This window comes from Acromyrmex echinatior, chromosome 1, assembly GCF_024713525.1.
Source record: "Acromyrmex echinatior isolate Ae372 chromosome 1, ASM2471352v2, whole genome shotgun sequence".
NCBI lineage: Eukaryota > Metazoa > Arthropoda > Insecta > Hymenoptera > Formicidae > Acromyrmex > Acromyrmex echinatior.
The window spans coordinates 2,737,044-2,758,263 of NC_141852.1; the positions used below are offsets into that span (position 1 = coordinate 2,737,044).

The following is a 21,220-nucleotide window of genomic DNA, read 5'->3' on the forward strand; positions in this document are numbered from 1 at the left end:
AAAGCTATGAACCTATGTGGAAACAATACAGCATCATGTGGTGAAAGTGAATCCTCGCTTTGCATCGTAAAGTGTATACATAGATATAGAGAGTTTCACTTCCCCTCCGCCTCTCCCCCCCCCCCTCTCCTATGAAGGACTTCAAAGTCCTATGAAGCAAACGCTTTGCGTTGAAAACTGTAAACCCAAATTGAACTTTGCTTTGTGTGGGTTTACAATTTTCCACTCAAAGTGGAATACAATCCAAACTTATGTGCCTTGTTTTTTTGATAATGAAGTCCCCTCGTAGAAAGATTACGAAGTACAACTCAATGTGTCCACATATATACTTTATAACGTGAAGTTCCATATAACTTTTAAGGTTTATAACTTTTCACGCGAAAATGTTGGAAAAAATCGATCGTATTAAATTTTCTCGCGTTACTATTTAATCAGTGAGAGTGAGGGCATTCCGAACTATTTTGTGTTTGTTTTCAAATTTTCTTGGTGAGCTCGCCAAGAAAACTTCGCAGGCCTTTTTAAATGTAATCATTTCCGTAGAAATTAGGTGGAAAGATGGAGAATCAGAAGATTCATTTTTGTGATGCTGTATTGCTTCAAACAATTGGTTTCGGAAGCATATATTCTTGAAATGGAAGATCTGTATACATAATTGAAACTTATAATTTTGTAAATGCATTTTATTTTGAATTATGTTTATCTACAAAGAGGAATTACTATGCACTTGGCTACTTTTAATGTAATGTTCAATTTAATTAGCCCATGTTTCAATTTCTTTATTAATATTGTACCATTGAAGATGATCACATTAAAGGTCGAAAATCGTTGATTACAATTCTAACGTTTCGACTTTTCGAATTATAAGTTTATTACAATTTTTTAAGATTAATTTGGGAAATTTGGAGGGATTATTAATATTTCAGATTGATTGCGTTGAAAGTCCAACAATTCATTAAAGTTATATTTTGGCTAAAATATTACGTCCCAAATTTAATATAAGATTTAGGGAATGATTCACTTACACACTGTAGCAATTTCCCACTGCCAATCACAGCAACTTCTGCATAGGGAGTTTTTTATTCTTTTTTCTAGCGCTGTGATTTATGCGCAAATGGCTCATGTGCAATTGATATCCACTCAAAATTGAAACAAACTTTCCGAACTTAATACATCATATTACCTAGCAAATGGATTAAAATGGATTGAAATTTTTTTCTATCCAAATATTTTAAATAGCGAATACTTTTTTTGGATTTAATTGGATTCAATTAGATTGAAAAACTACATTTCTTATTCAAAATTTTGAATTGAACAGTATTCACAATGTGTGTGTTTTGCACAGAAAAAGCTAATATTATTTTTAGATTGAAAGGCATAGAGATATGTTCCATGCAATTTCTATAAATGAATAAAAATGCATTCAGGATTGAAAAGCATTCATTTTAACATTCGTGAATCAATATTTCTGAAAATCTAAATCCATTTTAATTCATTTTAATCCATTCTCGTTTGCTGGGTATTGTTTTAAAAATTAAAAGGAATAATTAACTTTATTTGTTAATAACTTTTTAATGAATAATGAGCGATGGCTAAAACTTTCTGGACGTAACTCATGAGAGTGTCCTTAATTAATATGACAGGATCAAAGCCAAAGCCGGGACTAGACATTTTCGGCATCTGAGGCAAAGAAAAAATGCGTCCCTTAATAAAAAATATTTTTTTATGACACATAAGATATAATTATAAAAAATAATATTAATTAACAATAATATATTAATATTCATTTAATATACGTACAAACACATGCACAAGAAAGGAGATTCTATATAGATATAGTTAAGATATAGTTAAAATCACAATAATATTTTTCGTGCTTTGATTGTTGCGAAATTATCAATTATTATCAAAATCTATAACTGTCATGGGAAAAAATGTTATGTATATAGACATATTTTATATATAATTATTAGACTGCGCCAAGGAAAAAAAAAATTTTTTTTTAAAGGCCACTTAGCTTCCATTTCATGCTCTAAAGTTTTATCGAAAAATATTAAGATTTAGAAGTCTCTAATGAACGACTGTTAAATCAAAGTTTCGATTTTCTTTAAATACATGTTTAATTTGATGCAAAAATGGCTTAATCCGGATTTCAAGTGTGGTACTGTATGTTCTTTTACTCGTTGAACATGATGTAATAGTTCATTTAACCCTACGATATACGCCTTAAGAAATACAGTCCGATTAATGTGAAAAAATAACACAATTTGAACGCTTGAGACCTTGCTAAAATTGACCTTGAACTCGAAATTTGGTCATTTTTTAACATTAACATTTCGGGCTATATTTCTTAAGACGTATATCGTAGGATTAAATGAACTATTGCATAATGTTCAGCGATTAAAAAAACATACATTAACACATTTGAAATTTGGATTAAGCCATTTTTGTATTAAATTAAACATGTATTAAGGAAAATCGAAACTTTTGATTTAAAAATCGTTCACTAGCGACTTCTAAATTTTAATATTTTTTAAATATAAATTTTGGGAGTATTCTTGTAATATGAAATGGAAGCTTTTGAGCTAAGTAGCCGATTAAAAAAAATTTTTTTTTTCCTAAGCAATCTAATAATCATATATAATTATCTATAAAATGTCAATTTTTTTATATATGACCATATATAATTATAGTATATTATATAAGTATTATATAAGAGAAAAATCAATACATAATAATTATTTGTATCTTTATATAGCCATGTAGCAATCAATACACAGAAAGAAAAAAATTTTCTAACAATATACTTTGTACGTAGAGGTCAAATATAAATTATGTTTTTTTTTGTAAATACAAATCAACATTGATAGATGTATTTACAGTGAGGGTAGAGAAATCTATTCACGCCCTACATAGTTGTGGCCTACGGTAGTTGTTTCAGTAGTCGTTATTACGATATTCAAACAAATAGTACCAAATACTGGTATGCTCTTACACTTTCGATAGCATCTCTTCTCTGAATTGTGCACGCAGTTTACACCAAATTTCAATGGCTTTAACATTTTCACTCTCAAGAAACTTGATCAACGCATGAACCAGAACTTGCGCAACGGTACTCGATACTATTTATTCGAACATTAAAACTACTACAGTAACAATTGTAACAACTGTTGGAAGACCACATGTACTTAAAGCGTGAGTAAACATCTCCACCTGACACTCAGTGTAAATACGTCTTTCTCTATCTACATGATTGATTTATATTCATACAAAAAATAGTATTGTTATTATATTTGACCCATGCATAAAATATGCTGCTAATAAATTTTCTTTTCTCTTAACGTATTGATTACTACGTGGAAATTATAACAACATGATTAATTATTACGCATTGCTTTTTCTCTTATGTAATTTTGTATAAACACTTATAGTATTAACACATTTTTCAATGTTGTATTCACACAAAAGATATCGTGCACATTTGAACATTTTTCTATGTTATTATAATAAATTTTATTTATTATATAGATAAAATAAGATTTGTTAATAATATTATTTATCAAAAATATTTTTGCTATAACAAATTAATTTGTCATTAAAATAATAACATCTAATAATTTCGTTGCAACAGCAAATTATATAGCTTCTATAATATATATTTTTTTGTTTAATAATAATTTAATTTAGTCAATTCAATGTGATAAATAAATAAAGCTTTTACTAGCAAATATATTTAACAAAATTCTGTATTTTAATAAAAAATGAAAATAAATTTTATTACATTATATTATCAAATAATTAATACCTAATGATAACAAAATTTGGTCATTTTTATATCGAATATGTAGAAGCAGAAACGTTTTTGTGACAACAAAATTCTTTCTTGTCTTGTAAGAATCTTGCTTGCAAATGATCAAAGTAAATATAGTACGTTCCGTAGTAAATACGAGAATGAGGTCTGTCATCATCGAGCCTAATTAACGTGCAATTGATGTTTCATACGTATTGCGTATATGTGCATGCGCTAACAAGATTACCATATATGTTTACCATTTATCTGCTATAATCCTTATCAATCGTCACTTATTAAATTCATAATGCGAGACATTAAATATTATCATTGTATGTTATAATATATTGTACGTTACTATGTTTCACTGGATATATAACGTAATATTAGCAAAATTCTGTTCATATAATACGAAGATCATTTGAAAAGTTTTGAGCCTCAACATGAAGATGGCATACTCATCAAAACCATTCTAGTTCTACAATCGTACATGTTTTGCAAGATACCTGTGAAAATTGTAGCCATTTTGAACGCTCAGTTGTCGTTTGAGAGTCATTTGTGCCAGTTAATGTCAGTGTTTTCAATTGATGAAAATCTATATCCTCCGAGCCTAACTAGGAAACAGGAAAAAGTGAAAATCAGATCTGTGAATACGGTGGATAGTTAATTAAGGTATTTCTCTGAGAAATGGAGTTTTTACAGATATCTTGCAAAACATATACAATTGTAGCACCAGAATGGTTTTGACGAGTAATGCCATCTTTATATTGAAGCTCAAAACTTTTCAAACGACCCTCGTATTTTTGAGGTAATTCTCTCTGTTTTATATATACGAGTATATATAAAGATATGTTAAAATCATCTGTACGTATATAGGGTGTACAAGTATGAAATGCGGATTTTTTTTCCCAAAAAAACACGTTAAATTCGGAAGAATGATAAAAAGAGGTTTATTCAAAGTATGCTCCATTGCTAGTTACACATTTTTCCCATCTTTCAGAAAATTTATGGATACCACGCCAGTAAAAATCTTCCCCTTTTGCCGCGAACCATTCATCGAGCCATTTTTTCACATCTTCGTACGAACCAAAGCGCTGCTCAGCAAGTACCATCGATGCAAACAAATGGTAACCAGAAGGAACCAAGTCTGGTGAGTAAGCCGCATGGGCTAGCACTTTCCAGCTGAGTGCTTCCAACGTGTCGCGAATCGGTTTTGCCGTATGTGATGGAGCATTGTCATGGAGAAAAATGATCTTGTGTTGCCTTTTTCGATATTCTGGTCGTTTTTCAAGTAGCGAACGGTTCAAATCGATCAATTGTTGTTTGGTATTAACGTTTCAACAGGCTTTAACAGCTCATAATAGACCACATCCTTCTGGTCCCACCAAACACAGAGCATCATCTTCCTGCCAAAGCGATTCAGTCTTGTGGTCGATGTGGATGGTGCGCTTGGGTCTACCCATGATTTTTTGCGCTTGGGATTCTCAAAATATATCCACTTTTCATCCCCAGTAACGATACGATGCAAGAACGATTTTCTTTTGTAACGTTCGAGCAAAATTTCACATGTATTTTTGCGCCTCTCCATTTGCCTCTCGTTCAACTCATGTGGTATCTATCTGCCGACCTTTTGAATCTTTCCCATCTCTCGTAGGCGATTGGAAACAGCTTGTTGACTAACGCTTAATTGCTCTGCGAGTTGATTTGTGTTTGTGAATCGTCTTCGTCCAACAATGCTTGCAATTCTACATCTTCGTACCTTTTTGACGGTTTTCCGTGTTGTCTGCAACATCGAAATCATCACTTTTGAAACGCCGAAACCATCGTTCACACGTATCTTGCGATGGAGCATGTTCATAAGCTTCTTGAAGTAATCGGTATGATTCAGCAGCAGTTTTCTTCAAATGAAAACAAAAAATTAATGCTGTCCGCGAATGCTCTTCATTTGGCACAAATTTCGACATATTGAACACAGCAAAACAATACTATGCAAACACTTTTTCAATTTATCACTTATGCGCGTTTGACACTTGTTGATGGCACAAAATGTCAAATCTTTATATTATACACTGCATTGGTGCACCATCTGTTGTCTCAAATCCGCACTTCATACTTGTACACCTGGTATATATATATGTTATATATACAGAATGATTTTAACCATTTATTATCCATCATGAGGTAGAGTAAATCGAACTGAATCGAAAAGTTCTCTACCATTTTGCAATTTTCGCAATAGTTAACAAGATATTAATTATTAAAAATTGTCAAATATTGATCTTGAATAATTTTTTATTCGAATACTACCAACTTTATAGAAAAGGTACAAAAGATAAAAATCATTTATTTTCTTCTCATAAAGTTCTGAGAATTTTTTCAGAATTTTTTCAGAATTTTTTAATATCGTATTTTTTCATAAAAATAAAAAAATAGCAGTACTAAAAAGTTGATAAAAAATTCAGCAAAAATTTTTAGAGTTCTATGAGGAGAAAATAAATGATTTTTGTCTTTTGTAGTTTTTCTATAAAGTTGATAGTATTTGAGTAAAAAATTATTCAAAACCAATATTTGGCAATTTTTAGTAATTAATATCTCGTTAACTATTGCGTAAATTACAAAATGGTACATAACTTTTCGACTCACTTCGATTCATTCTACCTGCTTATGATGGGTGACGAAATATATGACAATATATTAAATCACTCTGTGTGTGTGTGTGTGTGTGTGTGTGTGTGTGTATACACAGAGTGTCCCGAAAGTTTTTGCTAATCGCTTTTGTGTAGATAGAGCGGATTAAACTGAGCAAAAAGTCTTCTATCATTTTGCAATTGTTTACTCAAATACTATGAACTTTATAGAAAAACTGCAAGAGACAAAAATCATTTATTTTCTTCTCATAGAACTCTAAGAATTTTTTTGAAATTTTTTATCAACTTTTTAGTATTGCATTTTCTTATTTTTATCAACATGAGGAAATATTTAAAAATTCTGAAAAAAATTCTCATAACTTTTTAAGAAAAAAATAAATAATTTTCTAGACACAAATAAAAAACTTTCTGGACACCTTACACACATACACACACGCGCGCGCGCGCGCAGAGTGGCAGATTGAGGGATCCACTTAAAAAAGTTTTTTTAAAAGATCATCAAAACATTATTAGAACACATATATATATATTGTATATATATATATATATATATATTGTATATATATATATATATATATATATATATATATATATATTATAACTTATACATATTATATGTATAAGATTAAAGATAAAGAAACATAAGTAATATATGCTTTGCTATGATATTGTTGAAGCAGATATTTTAAAAAATTTTTCTTTTTTTTTTGACATTTGTAGTAAAAATTAAAAAATATATAAAATTTTTATAAATACGATTTTTTTAAGAATATTTCTCATATAACTGCTAATAAAAAATTGAGCAATAATACATTAAAAAATAATAATACATTAAAAAATTCAATGTAAAAAGAAGCATTAATATAAACAAAAATTTGTTTTATAGTGATTAGGCTGAAATAATTCCAACTTCGTTTTAAAAAAAATATTCGTTTACAAATGAAGCCAATTGCAAAATTTTCTTTATGATATCATATTCTATGTATGTATATTAAAGCATGTTTAAAAATTTTTTAAGATTTTTTTAAATACGGTAATTTAAGTTTTTTGTTTATTTGTTTGAAAATTGATTTTTTCATACTATTAATTATTTCTTAGTAAAATTAGCGTTCTTATCAGGCAGTATAGGAAAATCCCCCAAAAATTCCTGCTAAAATTTTTGTATGTTGAATAATATTATCTTAAAAACTATAATAAACTTATTGCAAAAAATATTGCCTCGGAGTCAAACCAAGATTAATTTGGGAAATTTGGGGGGACTATTAATATTTCAGATTGATTGCGTTGAAAGTCCGACAACCATATCAGCACGCAATTATCATTTCTGAAATTAATTCATTTATATGAATATATATATTAGTTCAACATCTCAACATTCAGACTGTAGTGGCTTCATAGTAATGTGTTTAAAGTAACGTTATTTAATAAACGGTCTTGTTTCCAATTTTATTGTTTTGTATTTTCTAATTTTAGCTACAAATGTCAAACAAGAAAAATTTCTTAAAATGACTATCCTCAATATCTTGGATGCAAGATATATAATACATACTTTTTTATGTATAATTATTTCTAATTCCTTAATAATTAATGTTAGATGTATAGTAGAAAATGAGATTATCATAAAAATATATGTCATTAAAAAATATCATGTAAATTTAAATTTAAAAAAATTAAATTTTATCAAACTTAACTTAGACTACCGTGGCCTTAGTAATATTTTTTAATATATAACCAATATATATATATATATATATATATATATATATATGTAGAAACAAAACGTCTTTTTCAGGTGATGTATATAAAAATATCAAAGAAAATCTCTAGAACAGTATATGTGAATACACCAATAGGAAATAAAAATCTTTAATGATCGAAGCTGGATCTTAAGTGCTTAAATAATTTGATACTACATGTAATTATAAAAATTGATTGTCAAATTGATTTTTCGGGCATTTATCAGCAATATTAAGATCTTTTCAAGATGTCTATCAGCATCAAATTATTATATTAATATTACAATTCTGTCAAGTTTGCGTTTAAACAAATATATAAAAACGAAAAATCAATTCGGCGCGCAATTTTCGTGATGACGAGTGTAAATCGAATTATTTAAGCACTTATATTTATATTTAATATCCGGCTTCGACTGTTTTTATTTCCTATTGGTTGTGTACTCATACGTATCCAATGAGATTCTTTTTGTAATATTCGTGTAAATTAAACGTTTTAATAATCGAAACACGTCACTCTGTTTCTTTGTCTAATCTGTTTAAAATTGTAGAGATAGCACCTGTTGAGCAAAGATGCCAATAATTATGTAATCGACAAATGACACGTATGTTTTAGCATAAGGCTTTATCAAAAATAAACAATTTTGCAAAAGACTCGTGACTTTGTCCAATATTTTTAACATAAATAGTATCTGCATTATCTGAATAAAAAATAAACAAACATTAGAAGGAAAAACGATCTAAATCAGATAGATTTTTACCTGGTGGAGTCCTGTCTACCAATACCGCCGGTGATACTGCTGCTCTGAGTGCTAACTCTGATGAGAGTGACATTTCTTGGTAAATTGGAAAATGTTGAGACGCTTTTTCGATCTAAAAGAAGAGATTCCGCCGCATTGTCCAGTAATTCTTTCGTTTGACATTCTGTCTTCCTCTGTTCTTCCACTTCCTCTTCTTCCTCGATAGTTCCCGGAAGTCGAAAAAGTTTCGGCGATTCATCCATCTTCTTTTTCTTCTTTAAGAAGAAAATTGTTTGGAAAGAATTTATTTCATTTTCATTTTGATAGCACACTCTTTCTTTTTTCGATTTATTGAAATTTATTTTTACGTAGATATCTTATCGCTATCCTTCTTAACATTTTTTTTCAATCTTAATTAATTTGGATTAATTGTTTGTCTTTATTTTATTTTTTGTTATTTCTTTTCTTGTTAGTTAAAATGTAATAATATCGATTTAATCTTTGAAAGGGAATGTTGCTTATTTTGCACTTGATTCCCTTAATCTTTGAGTTATCTCTCTTATCATTCCTGGATAAATAAGAAATTACATTTGATAATTAAATATTTTTTACACATCACATATTTGTATTATGCTAATGATAAATAGCTTATTACATACGAACAGCATGTTAGATAACTCCAAGTGAGCAAACGAAATATCTTATATTATAAAACTATAAGTATATACAATCGATAAATTTGTCAACATAATGCATTTACAAATATTTGATTAAGAATTTTCGATCATAAAAGAATTAAGTGATCAAGTTAGCAATTATTGGAATGATGTTAACATTGCCAATGTAATGACATGTTCTACTTTAAAACCGACAAATTTACTTGTACGTAAATTTTAACATGTTTAAGATATTTTGCTGACCAAAAATTCTAAAACAGCACATTCAAATGAAGTTAATCATAATTTTGTAAACAAAACATTTTTAGGAAACGGAGATTAATTATGTGTTATGAACGCTTGTTGTAATTTCCTATGTAAATGGAAATATCTACTTCTATATTACATTTTGATTATATTATTTGTATTGAGGAAAATCAGAAAAAGTGATTAAAACGTTTTTACAAATTTTATGTATATTATGTAAAAATAAACAGCTATTCTTTTTTCTTTTATATTTCTTTTGAAATTCTGAGTTTTAATTATTTTACTTATTTTACTTAAACAAATAAAATATCTAATTAATTGACTTTGTTAACATCTTTTCAATTAAACTCCTCTTATTTTTAATTAATTCTAAATTATTAATTAGATATTATCTCTCTATTTATTTTTGATCAGTATGATATGACTAATATTGATATTACTTATTCATATCCTTTTTCGTAAAATACATTTTGCAATTATATTAAAATTATATTCTAATAGTACTATATTCTAACAAGATTTCCTATTTTAATAAAATTTCATTAAGAAATGTATTTTCAAGCAAAAAAAAATGTACTGTACCCGTTGATAGGAAAAGATTAAAAAATATATGTACTCAAGCTTAATGTTTATTTAATTTATTATTAGACATTTGAAATTTTATTATCTTTTCTTGTATCGTACGTATTTATAATTGTCTGTATCTAGTAATTAATTAATTATTAGAGTACAGACAATGCATTACTAAAGAAAATTAAAATTATACTTAATAATAAGTAAAAATGCATAATTTCGTTTCCTTTCTATATTTCCTATAAAGAATAAAATGGCATACCTTTAAAAATAATAGTAATTTTTCTCTCTTCCAACTGACATCGAACGCACGTATGCGCGGCACGCTTACGACTGTTTTAAATTCACCCATGTTCATTCGTTCTCTCGAGTCACATGAGATCTCGCCATAGCGTTTATCTCTTTACAGCGCGCAGGCGGTAGTAGTATGCACGTCATAATCACCATACACGCATAAAGCCCATATTAGACAATCTAGTATAAAAGGGGAAGAGGCAAATAAACTTTGCGTAAAATTATGTAAAATCATTATACAATATTTATGATACTTTCATGTTTACATTTATAAAATTCTATGTAGATTTAGAAATATATTAAATAGATTTAGTAAATGTAATGAACTAATATAAAAAAATAAATATAAAATTTTTCTTTCCCGTACATTTTAGTCTTTATATTGTTAAAATTTGTCTATACAATCACGAAATTATCAGAATTATCTGCTCATACTCTACAACTAGACGACATCAAATTATAGATAGCGCTATAATTTTGCATTAAAATGCTTGATTTGAATAGGCGTACGTGCATATGTGCGTGCGTGCGCGCGCGCGCGCTCGTGTGTGTGTGTGCCTCATTAGCATATATTTATAAGAAATATTTATTATTTCTATAAGTCAAGATAATAAAACACAACATAAGCATATAAATACATATATTATGATATATATTATGATATTGTTAATGTAAATTAAGATATTTTATTATTAATATATTGTTGCATATTAATATTTAATTAAAACATTATATGTCGAATATTCGTATTACTATTTATTACCATTTAACCTGATTTTTAATAATACCTTCATCTATATTGTAAACATTAAAATTTTTTATAATATATACGTACATAAAATTCTGATACTAAATATTATAGTGTATAAAATGAACTTAATATCATGAATCTAATACGACGTGACGCACTTCTCCGTTTTCCATACGTTTCCTGCTGCGTCAGAAACCCAATGAACATACGAGAGCATATGAAAGCCTTTATTAACCATATATACAGGGTGTCTTATTTTAAAAAATAAATAATTTTCACAAATGATATAATTTGTAATATGCATAATAGTCTTTGTAAAATAGCTTTTTTAAACAGCAACTATATTTTCATTATATTAATTCATCTCTTTCTTTAAAGCATAAAAGTATTAATGCACTATTATAAAAAAAACATATTTGTAGTTTACAAGATATTTTATGTTTTATGTGAAAATGTAGAAGAATCAAATATAAAACATCTCATAAACTATTGATTGATCGATATATACTATTTTAATATTTTTATTGTAGAATAATTAGAGAAATTATATAATGTAACCATAATTCCATTTTTTTTAATAACCAAATCTTCGACTTTAAAAACTCGCTTTTTAAAAATTAATTTTTCCATTATTTATGCTCCATTAGACCATATAAATTTCATCTGAAACATTCTTTCGTATCTTTTATATTTTACGAGATATTCCTATATAAAAGTTAAAAACTGGGGCACTTCTACTTGCGTGTCAAGTTGAATTCGAATTTCAAATATAAGATTAAACAAATATCGACATATTGTTATTTTCTTATAAAGAAATTGTTTTAATTGTTTCGCAAGGACAAAAAGTTTCTTGCATTATTTATAAATATTGAAATATATTTTTATTAATCCAAAATTTTCTGGTAAACATCTTTTTTATTAAAAAAAAAATAATTGCTTTCGAATTGTTTAAAATAACGATTTCCTAAAAAATATGATTGAAGTTATAGATTTTTTAAATATAAACATTAAAATGTAAAAATATTTATTCGTGATTTTAATTTTAAACTTATTTAAATGTAATTAATAATAATATAAAATTTCTCATAAATAAAATTCTTAAGCTTTTAATATAAGAATCAAAGTGCCTTTAAGAACCGTACACTAGCTGTTTATGTGTTAATTGAAATTTATTACATTATTTGAACAAAGATATATGTAAATGTTTTAACCTTAAATTTAAGTCATTTATTAATGAAATACATATTAACATACACAATACAATAAGAATCGTATATAATAGTATAAATAGAAATCGAAATAATAGTATAAGTAGAAAGATCTTGTCGTTGTATAGTAGTGTGGTATTGTATTGAAAATGATATTGTATCGAAACGTTTACATGTTTTTGTTCATGTAATAAACTCCAATTAATATATAAACAGCTAGTATATGAATTTTAAAGGCATTATATTATAATTGTTATATACATTTAGGACTTTTTCATTGATTTGCTTTAATATAGGGGAATATTTATTTTAATAAAAAATTCAAAACAATATATGTGCTTACATTTTTGGAATATTTCACTGGAAGAATTATTATTAACAATAAGAATTTTTTTAAGGTAAAATATCAAATATCCTTATAGATAAGAATCAAGATAAAATCTAACAATAAGTGTTATATCCAATCTATGTATTCCACTCAGACTGATATCTTTAAAACTCCAAAAACATAATTTTTACATTATATTTCATCTATGCTCCTAAATTTAAAACATCTCTCTCTCTCTCTCTCTCTCTGTTTATATTCTCATTTACATACCTTTAAAATTTCATGCATGCTTATAACGATTCACTTTTAAACTAAATTATCAAACACTTTTTCTTTTTTTAATGTTTTTTAGTTATTTTTATGCACGATTATGAAAATGCTAGATAATACATTTGTGTTTATATGAATACTTCACGATGAGAAAATATGTATGATATTGATGACAAAGCGTTTCGCGAAACTGTGAGTTAGCTCGCATTTACGAAAAGACGCATCAGCGGGCTTTTAAGTGACGTCAGACGTTCACTGTCATTTCATCTGACCCCTCTCTTGGTCTTTCTCGTTCTATCTTATCCCGCTCTTTTTCCATCTCCTCCTTTCAATCCCTCTCTTATTGGCTTACGAGATCGAGAATTGACGCGAAAGTTCTGTATCTTCACGGTCAAATCCGTGATATTATTCACATTTTCTTCAGTATCAAAGAGTTGTACGTATAACATTTAAAACATGTGTGAAATCTCTACATGCTCTACACTTTTATAATTCTTTTTAACCTTTTTATCAAAATTTTTACCAAAGTTTGGTTTATCAATTTTATATGACTTACTTTTTACAAAATGTCTCAAACTTTTTGACACACCACTTGTAGACAGATAAACCGGAACTAAATAGTTAGAGTTCTCTACTATTTTGTAGTTTTCGCAATTAATAAAATATTAATTTCTAAAGATTATTAAATAAAGTCGACACATAAGACAAATTTAAATAATTCTTAACTTTAATAATTCTTTCGAAATTCTTTATGAAATATCTTAAAAAACTTTTTTAAAAATTCCTGAAGATATCTTAAAGTAGTTTTATAAGTCGATTAGATATTCTACTTATTGAAAACTAAAAAAGTAATTGCGAAAATTACAAAATAGTAGAGGACTTTTTGATTTAATTTAGTCCACTCTACTCAAAAACAATATGTCAAAAAGTCATCTTGTATAATTGATTATAATCATATGTAATTAATGCATTAGTACACTGAAAGAAACAATGATTCTATAAATACTATAATTTAACTATAATTTATCCATTTCTTGGATCAATTGTAAATTTATAATTTATAATTTTAACCATGCACATATAAGATTTTTATTATACAAATATTGTAATAATAATAAATAATCGTAAAAATGGACCTTCTAACCATAATTTTTTAATCACAAATATTTTTCCCTTTGTGTATACAAGGTGTTTAATAATTCTGCCGACAACGCTCGTGGGCAGATAGAGCGGACTAAACTGAGTTGAAAAATCCTGTATCTTTTTGCAATTTTCACAATAGTTAACAAGATATTAATTATTGAAAATTGCCGAATATTGGTCTTTAATAATTTTTTTCTCAAATACTATCAATTTTACAGAAAAACTGCAACAGACAAAAATTGTTTATTTTTTTTCATAGAACTCTAAGAATTTTTTCAAAATTAAAAAAAAATTTTTTAGTACTGCATTTTCTTATTGACAACTATTTTTATCAACATGAGAACATATAGTGTTAAAAAATTCTGAAAAAATTCTGAAAAAATTCTCTTTACGAAAAGAAAATAAATTTTTGTCTTTCACTGTTTTTCTGTAGAGTTGATAATATTTGAGTAAAAAATTATTGAAAATCAATATTCAATGATTTTTAGTAAATAATATCTTAGAGTGAAAATGCTCGTATATTTTCTTAAAAAATTAAACAATGTCGTATGTGGCTTATTTTGAGCTTATAATTAGAATAACTTTAAATTAATACAAATAGTATAAGAATATAAATATTATATAATATTCTAAACAAACGTTTCGGCTTACAAGCCTTCTTCAGTGTTAAAACGCAGAAATACAATATTAAATTAACAAATAAATACATGTACAATGAAAACGAATACAATGACAAATTTTTTAAATCATCAGTGGTGAAGTGTCAATATGTAAAGAATTTAAAAGTCAAAATATGTTAAGACAGATAACAATAAGATAAGATTAAAATACTTCGGTCAACAGTAGATTACATGGTGTTCCTTGATAAAATAATTTTGCCAAATTCCTCGATTGAAATCGAGAATCCAATTTGTCACAAATTTGTATCAAATGATTTAAGAATTCATTTATTACTTTATAATATTCTGTAGAACGAGAAGATGAATTAAAATAATATAATTAGTGTGAATGAGAAGTACAGAATCAAATCATAACTCGTTTATTTATATAAAATATTGTAATTAAAATTCTCAAACAGAGATCTGGTCAAGTACATTAAAATTAGAAGTTGACTGTTACTTGTTTGAAAATTGATTGATGTAATGTAGGTCAAATAAAAGTAAATCAATAAAATCGAATGTAAAAACAAGTCTGTTCAAAACTGTGACAATTTATGTTCACGTATATCATCAAGTATATTAATAAGAGGTGTCTAATAACTCAGTATCTTTCATTAAACCGTTTTTTTGTTCTTTAATATATATCATTAATATCAAAAATATTTCTTTTGCGATAATTCTTTTCAAAATCAAGAATACTAACATTTTTCAATTAAAATTATGATTGATTTTGGTGATATGTTTCGAGATTACTGAGTGTGTGTTTGGACTGGTCTAATTTTATATTATTGCGATGTTCTTTAATTCTTGTCTGTAATTGTCTCTTCGTTTGACTAACGTTGTTTTTACATTCGATTTTATTGACTTACTTTTATTTGACCTATACATTACATCAGTCAATTTTCAAACGAGTAATAGTCAACTTCTAATTTTAATGTACTTGACCAGATCTCTGTTTGAGAATTTTAATTACAATATATTTTATATAAATAAACGAGTTATGATTTGATTCTGTACTTCTCATTCACACTAATCATATTATTTTAAATCATCTTCTCGTTCTACAAAATATCACAAAATATTCGTAACAAATAAATTCTCAATTCATTTGATACGAGTCTGCGACAAACTGGATTCTAGATTTCAACTGAAGAATTAAACAAAATTATTTTATCGAGAGACACTATGTAATCTACTGTTGACCGAATAATCTTCTTATCTTATTGTAATCTGTCTTAACATATTTTCGAATTCTTTATATATTGACACTTCACCACTAATGATTTTTTAAATTTTTCATTGTATTCGTTATTTATTTGCTTTGTTAATTATTTAACAACTCAAGTAATGGCAACTTTAATTCTCTGTCAAAAATTATTACTCTTCGAAAAAAATTAATATATTAGGTGTTGGAATTAATTCGTAGCGTTTTTTAATGAAAGAATGTTATTTATTTCACATGAGCATTAAAAAATACATTAATGAAAGTACTTCCCATCACTTGTAAAACGCTACGAATTAATTCCAACACCTAATATTAAATGAAAAATTAAAACTCAGATGCTACAATCTTAACTAATCAAGTTAAGTTCTATCAAATTAAAAAGTAAAACACAAATGGTTTTATTATATATACAAACTTACCTTTTTAAAAAATGGTGAAAAAACGTTAAGCATGTGTGCTTTTCAGCATGTGTGAAGAATTATTTGGATCGGTTTCACCAACGCCAATTACTTAATTGGCCATGGAACTGACTAATTGTATTTGCTTTTAGTAGAATTGACCACTTATGGTTGACACCGATTCGGCTTAATCGAGTTGGTGAAACCGGCCCTTTGTACATAATATATTAAGTATCCAATCCAATTAATAATAGTTTTAATTTTTTTCAAGGATATTCTTATTTCAAGGATCTTCTTATTCCAACCCAAGTAATGGCAACTTTAATTCTCTGTCAAAAATTATTATTCTTCGAAAAAAATTAATGTATTAAATGAAAAATTAAAACTCAGATGTTACAATCTTAACTAATGAAGTTCTATTAAATTCTATAAAATTAAAAAGTAAAATACAAATGGTACTGTCTCTTGTTATTACATAACTCTAATGATATGTATCATTCGTATAAAATATTTGATATCAACAAAATTGGCGCTAAGTGAAATTCCTCAAAATTGTATGTATTATTCGTAAAAAAGATTTAATATCAACAATTGATGCCAAGTTAAATTCCATGTAATTCGAATATCAAATTATATAAATAATATTAACTTTAATGATATTCCTATAAAAGATTTGATATCAAGAACTGGCGCAAAGTTAAATCCCATTTCCCAAAAGTAAAACTAAAATAAAAGTATAGATACTATCTTTAATTTTTATGAAATGAAGCCAAATAATATCCTGCAATGAGATATTAATTACAAAGAAGTGTAAGAAATTTACTAGTATAGACACAACAGAAATACTAATAGCGTCAGGGCTGTGTGGCTCAGTGGCTGAATCAAATCAGAGGAGAGAACAGACCTAAGATTGAAACAAGGAGCGCCTTAATATTTTTCTCTGTTGTCGTCAATTGTTTACAAAAGTTTCAGGTTGAGATAACAATTGTTATCATAGCTGGAGAGAGGGGAGGTCACATATTATGTTTATGCGAAAATCCCTTTGATTCCACTCCTCTCTGCTCTGATAATAAATTTCACCTCTTTAAACCTCTTTGTGATTATTGTCTGAATATAAGGTAAAATTTTTGACACACAGATCAAAATTGAGTGCCAAAAAAAAACGGGCGATTTTCGCGATATACAGGCGAAAATATAAATCAAAATCAAAATGGGTAGCACAAAATAAAGAGCAATGTCCCTGTATGTATGTATGATTTCCGATCCGCAAGAGTTTAATCCCTATGTCCCATGGAACTTGCAAAAACGCAATCAATGCGAGCCTACGACAAACGCTATTCCGGTGAATCTAATGAAAGTGATCTACGGGAAGGCTCTTGTGATTGGTCAACCATAATTGCGCATTTCAGAAATTCCGCTCTATGGGACATATGAAAACACATTTTAGTGAAACGGAATCGGCTGAATAAAACCACGACTAATCACGAGCGTTCCGCCAGTTCCACACCATGGAATGCGCTCAGAATGTGCTCCCAAGGGATACGGAACTGCGGATATGCCGAACTGCGGAACGTTCGTGATTGATCGTGGCTTCATTCCGCCTGTTACGCAAATTTATTGGCCGCAGCACAAACTCTTGCATAACGCATAATGCATAATGCATAAGGAAATCAACTAATCGGAAATCAACTAATTCTTCTTTTCCATGGAATGGGAGGAAAGGAAAGATTCTGATAGTTGATTCGCTTATGCACTATGGGTTATGCGTCATGCAGAAGCTTATGCTGTGGCCTTATTTCTGTTATAAACAGTATAAACCATAAGGAGGCCAAGTATTTAATCATCTATTAAGTTTTACAGATCGAGACTTATACTAAGATATTGGTAAGATATTTATCTTATATCATTATTATACGTATTTTAGTTATATATAATTATATTAATTATATATGTAATTTCTATTAAATCTGATATATTTACGTTATTATTTGCTATAACTGATGTATGTAGAACACTCTCTTATCTTAGAGTGCGTTCAGATTCCTTAACTACTTCGATACTTTTCGAAGTTAAGGACTAGGCTCCGCCCACTCACCTACTCCAGCGATCACCCAACCAGTAAGGAATCTGAACATAGCTCGAAGTGTACCACGTGGAGATTGCCCGGTCGGATTTACATCTTTTTGCGTGTGTGCGTGCGTGCGTGCATGATGCAGCAAAGATAAAGACCCCATAGTTTGTCACGCCCGTAGTATTTTTTGATTCCAAACCCTCTCTGCACGCGCGTGCTCACATACACACACACACACACACACACACACACACACACACACAAGGTATGAATCCGACCGGGCAACCTTCACGCGGTACACCTTGGGTAATGCTAATACTGCGGCGGTACTGTATACTTTTAATCTTCATAACTCGAGATTTACTTAATCAAAAGATTCTTTATTATAAGGTTTTGGAAAGCTCTTGACATCAGCTATTGGATTCAGGAATAAAAAATAGGATTTTCATTTTAAAAAATCGATATGACCTATCAAAGCCAACTGATATGATCAATAAATAGATCTTTTTAAACCTCACAACTTTGAACATATTTTTGATTGGATCTTATCCTGCGGAGATAAAAAAGGTGGACGGATGATCTGAGACACTTTGTATATTACAGGATGAGTCAGGTAAATCTGGATAAAACAGTTTATTAAAAGGCTTTTTCATTCAGAAAAAACTTGAAAATACACAAAAATTTGTATGTCGCAGTGAGATCCTTTCTGATGGCTTCTGCACACTAGACGCGGAAACATTTGCCGCGCGGCAAAATGTGATGCGGTAGCCAATAAATTTACAGCTCCTAATGTGTTCATTGGTTACCGCGTCTCATTTTGCCACGCGCAAGCGTTTCCGCGTCCAGTGTGAAGCCATGAGTTCTATTATTAACCATGGTGGAAGGATTACATGGTGTGCTTAGTTTGGACAAATTACGCCTCTTTTCTAAGTCAGAGTGCTATTTCTATCGCTATCACTATTGCCTTGCATTGTGTTTAAGATTTACGAATGATATGAGACGACATAGGCAGATATTCATAATCAGTTCTTAGGGCTGTCACACACAAAATTCCCCAACAGTGACCGTAAGTAACATGAATTTAAGTTGATGAACTAATCAAGATACTGCTTTAGGTCTACGAAAATGGAAATAACAGTAAACTTATCCATAACCTCACAATTAGATGAATTTCAATCGGCTGAAGCTCGCCTATGGCTAAGTTTACTGCTATTTCTATTTCCGTTAGAGTACATAAATTTAAAGCAGTATCCTGATTGCCTCATCGGCTTAAGTTCATGTTTTAAGGTTACTATTACAGAAATTTTGTCTGCGGTAATTCTTATCTTGTAAGCTTATTTTATAATATTTATTTAAATCATTCATTTAGCTCGTCTAATTGCATTATAACACTAATATTTTATTTTGTAGCTATATCTTATGATTGCAGTATGCAAATTATTACAATTAACGATTAGAGCATTATTATAATTTATTCACTAAATTTGCAGAAAACAGAATTCAATCCCTCGAACAGTCCCTAATCTAACTTTCCTTAACCATAAGAATTCAAATAATTGAACTCTTAAGGTGTTTTTAAAATAGGTCACGTGACCAAATTTATGTTTGATATTCGTCAATTTTTATCACGTGACTTATTTTGACGTCGGAAATGAGCATCAAGCGTCAGCATGAAAAGGTACCTTTATGGAAATGCTCCTACAGTAATTTATGAATTTCTTAACATGTCATGTTAAGAATTCTTATTGTACTTGCGCCTTAATGCTGCTCTCTAATTATTTCGTAACACCTCAAGACAGAACTTAAGATGATTTAAAATATAAGAACTGATTATGAATACCGGCCTAAGAGTGCCGTATAAGACTGTGTTCCAAAATTTATTGTCAGCGCTGAAAATTTACAGTTATGTATATTATATTGGGTCATCTAAAAAGTATCCGCGGTCAAAGTATACTTTGTCACTAGATATATGATCATCAACACACATCTAGTGACAAAAAACTGCGGATACTTTTTAGATGACCCAATATATTTTTAGCACTAGCAGTCAATTTTGGAACACAGCCTAAATGTAGTCACATGCTATAGCAGGGTTGGGAACGTATCATACTCTATGTATAGATATTTTACGCATGATACTGAAGTATGATACCACTTCACTTTCATATGTTATGTATTGGGTCATCTAAAAAGTATCCGCGGTTTTTTGTCACTAGATAGTGTTGATGGTTAACACATCTAGTGACAAAAAATCGCGGATACTTTTTAGATAACCCCATATTATACGTCACATAACCTCATTTTTTAATCCGATCTTATTTAGATGTTTTGGACTGGCAAAATAGATTTACATTTTACTGCAATATCAACAATTTGAAATACGACAATATGTAATTATATTGAAAATTAATTTAAAAATTATGACATAATCAGATTATATGTACTTTCAAATTAAATCGCGATAAGAGC

General features: G+C 28.5%; 1 protein-coding gene across 4 annotated transcripts in view; it reads right to left on the reverse strand.

Moving 5' to 3' along the window:
* LOC105148530 (G protein-activated inward rectifier potassium channel 3) overlaps nt 1-21,220 on the reverse strand; it is a 155,793-nt gene that overhangs the window by 46,994 nt on the left and 87,579 nt on the right. Inside the window, exons 1-3 of one of the 4 annotated variants that reach the window (XM_087407913.1) lie at nt 13,256-13,530; nt 10,667-10,878; nt 8,930-9,183 (exon numbers count right to left, since the gene is read on the reverse strand). In XM_087407913.1, coding sequence (XP_087264039.1) covers nt 8,930-9,183; nt 10,667-10,762 — 350 coding nt within the window. In that variant the 5' untranslated portion in view covers nt 10,763-10,878; nt 13,256-13,530. Of the gene's footprint in view, nt 1-8,929; nt 9,184-9,242; nt 9,477-10,666; nt 10,879-13,255; nt 13,531-21,220 lie in introns of those variants that run through there. The other 3 variants (XR_846442.2, XM_087407921.1, XM_087407932.1) reach the window with 3 other exon arrangements.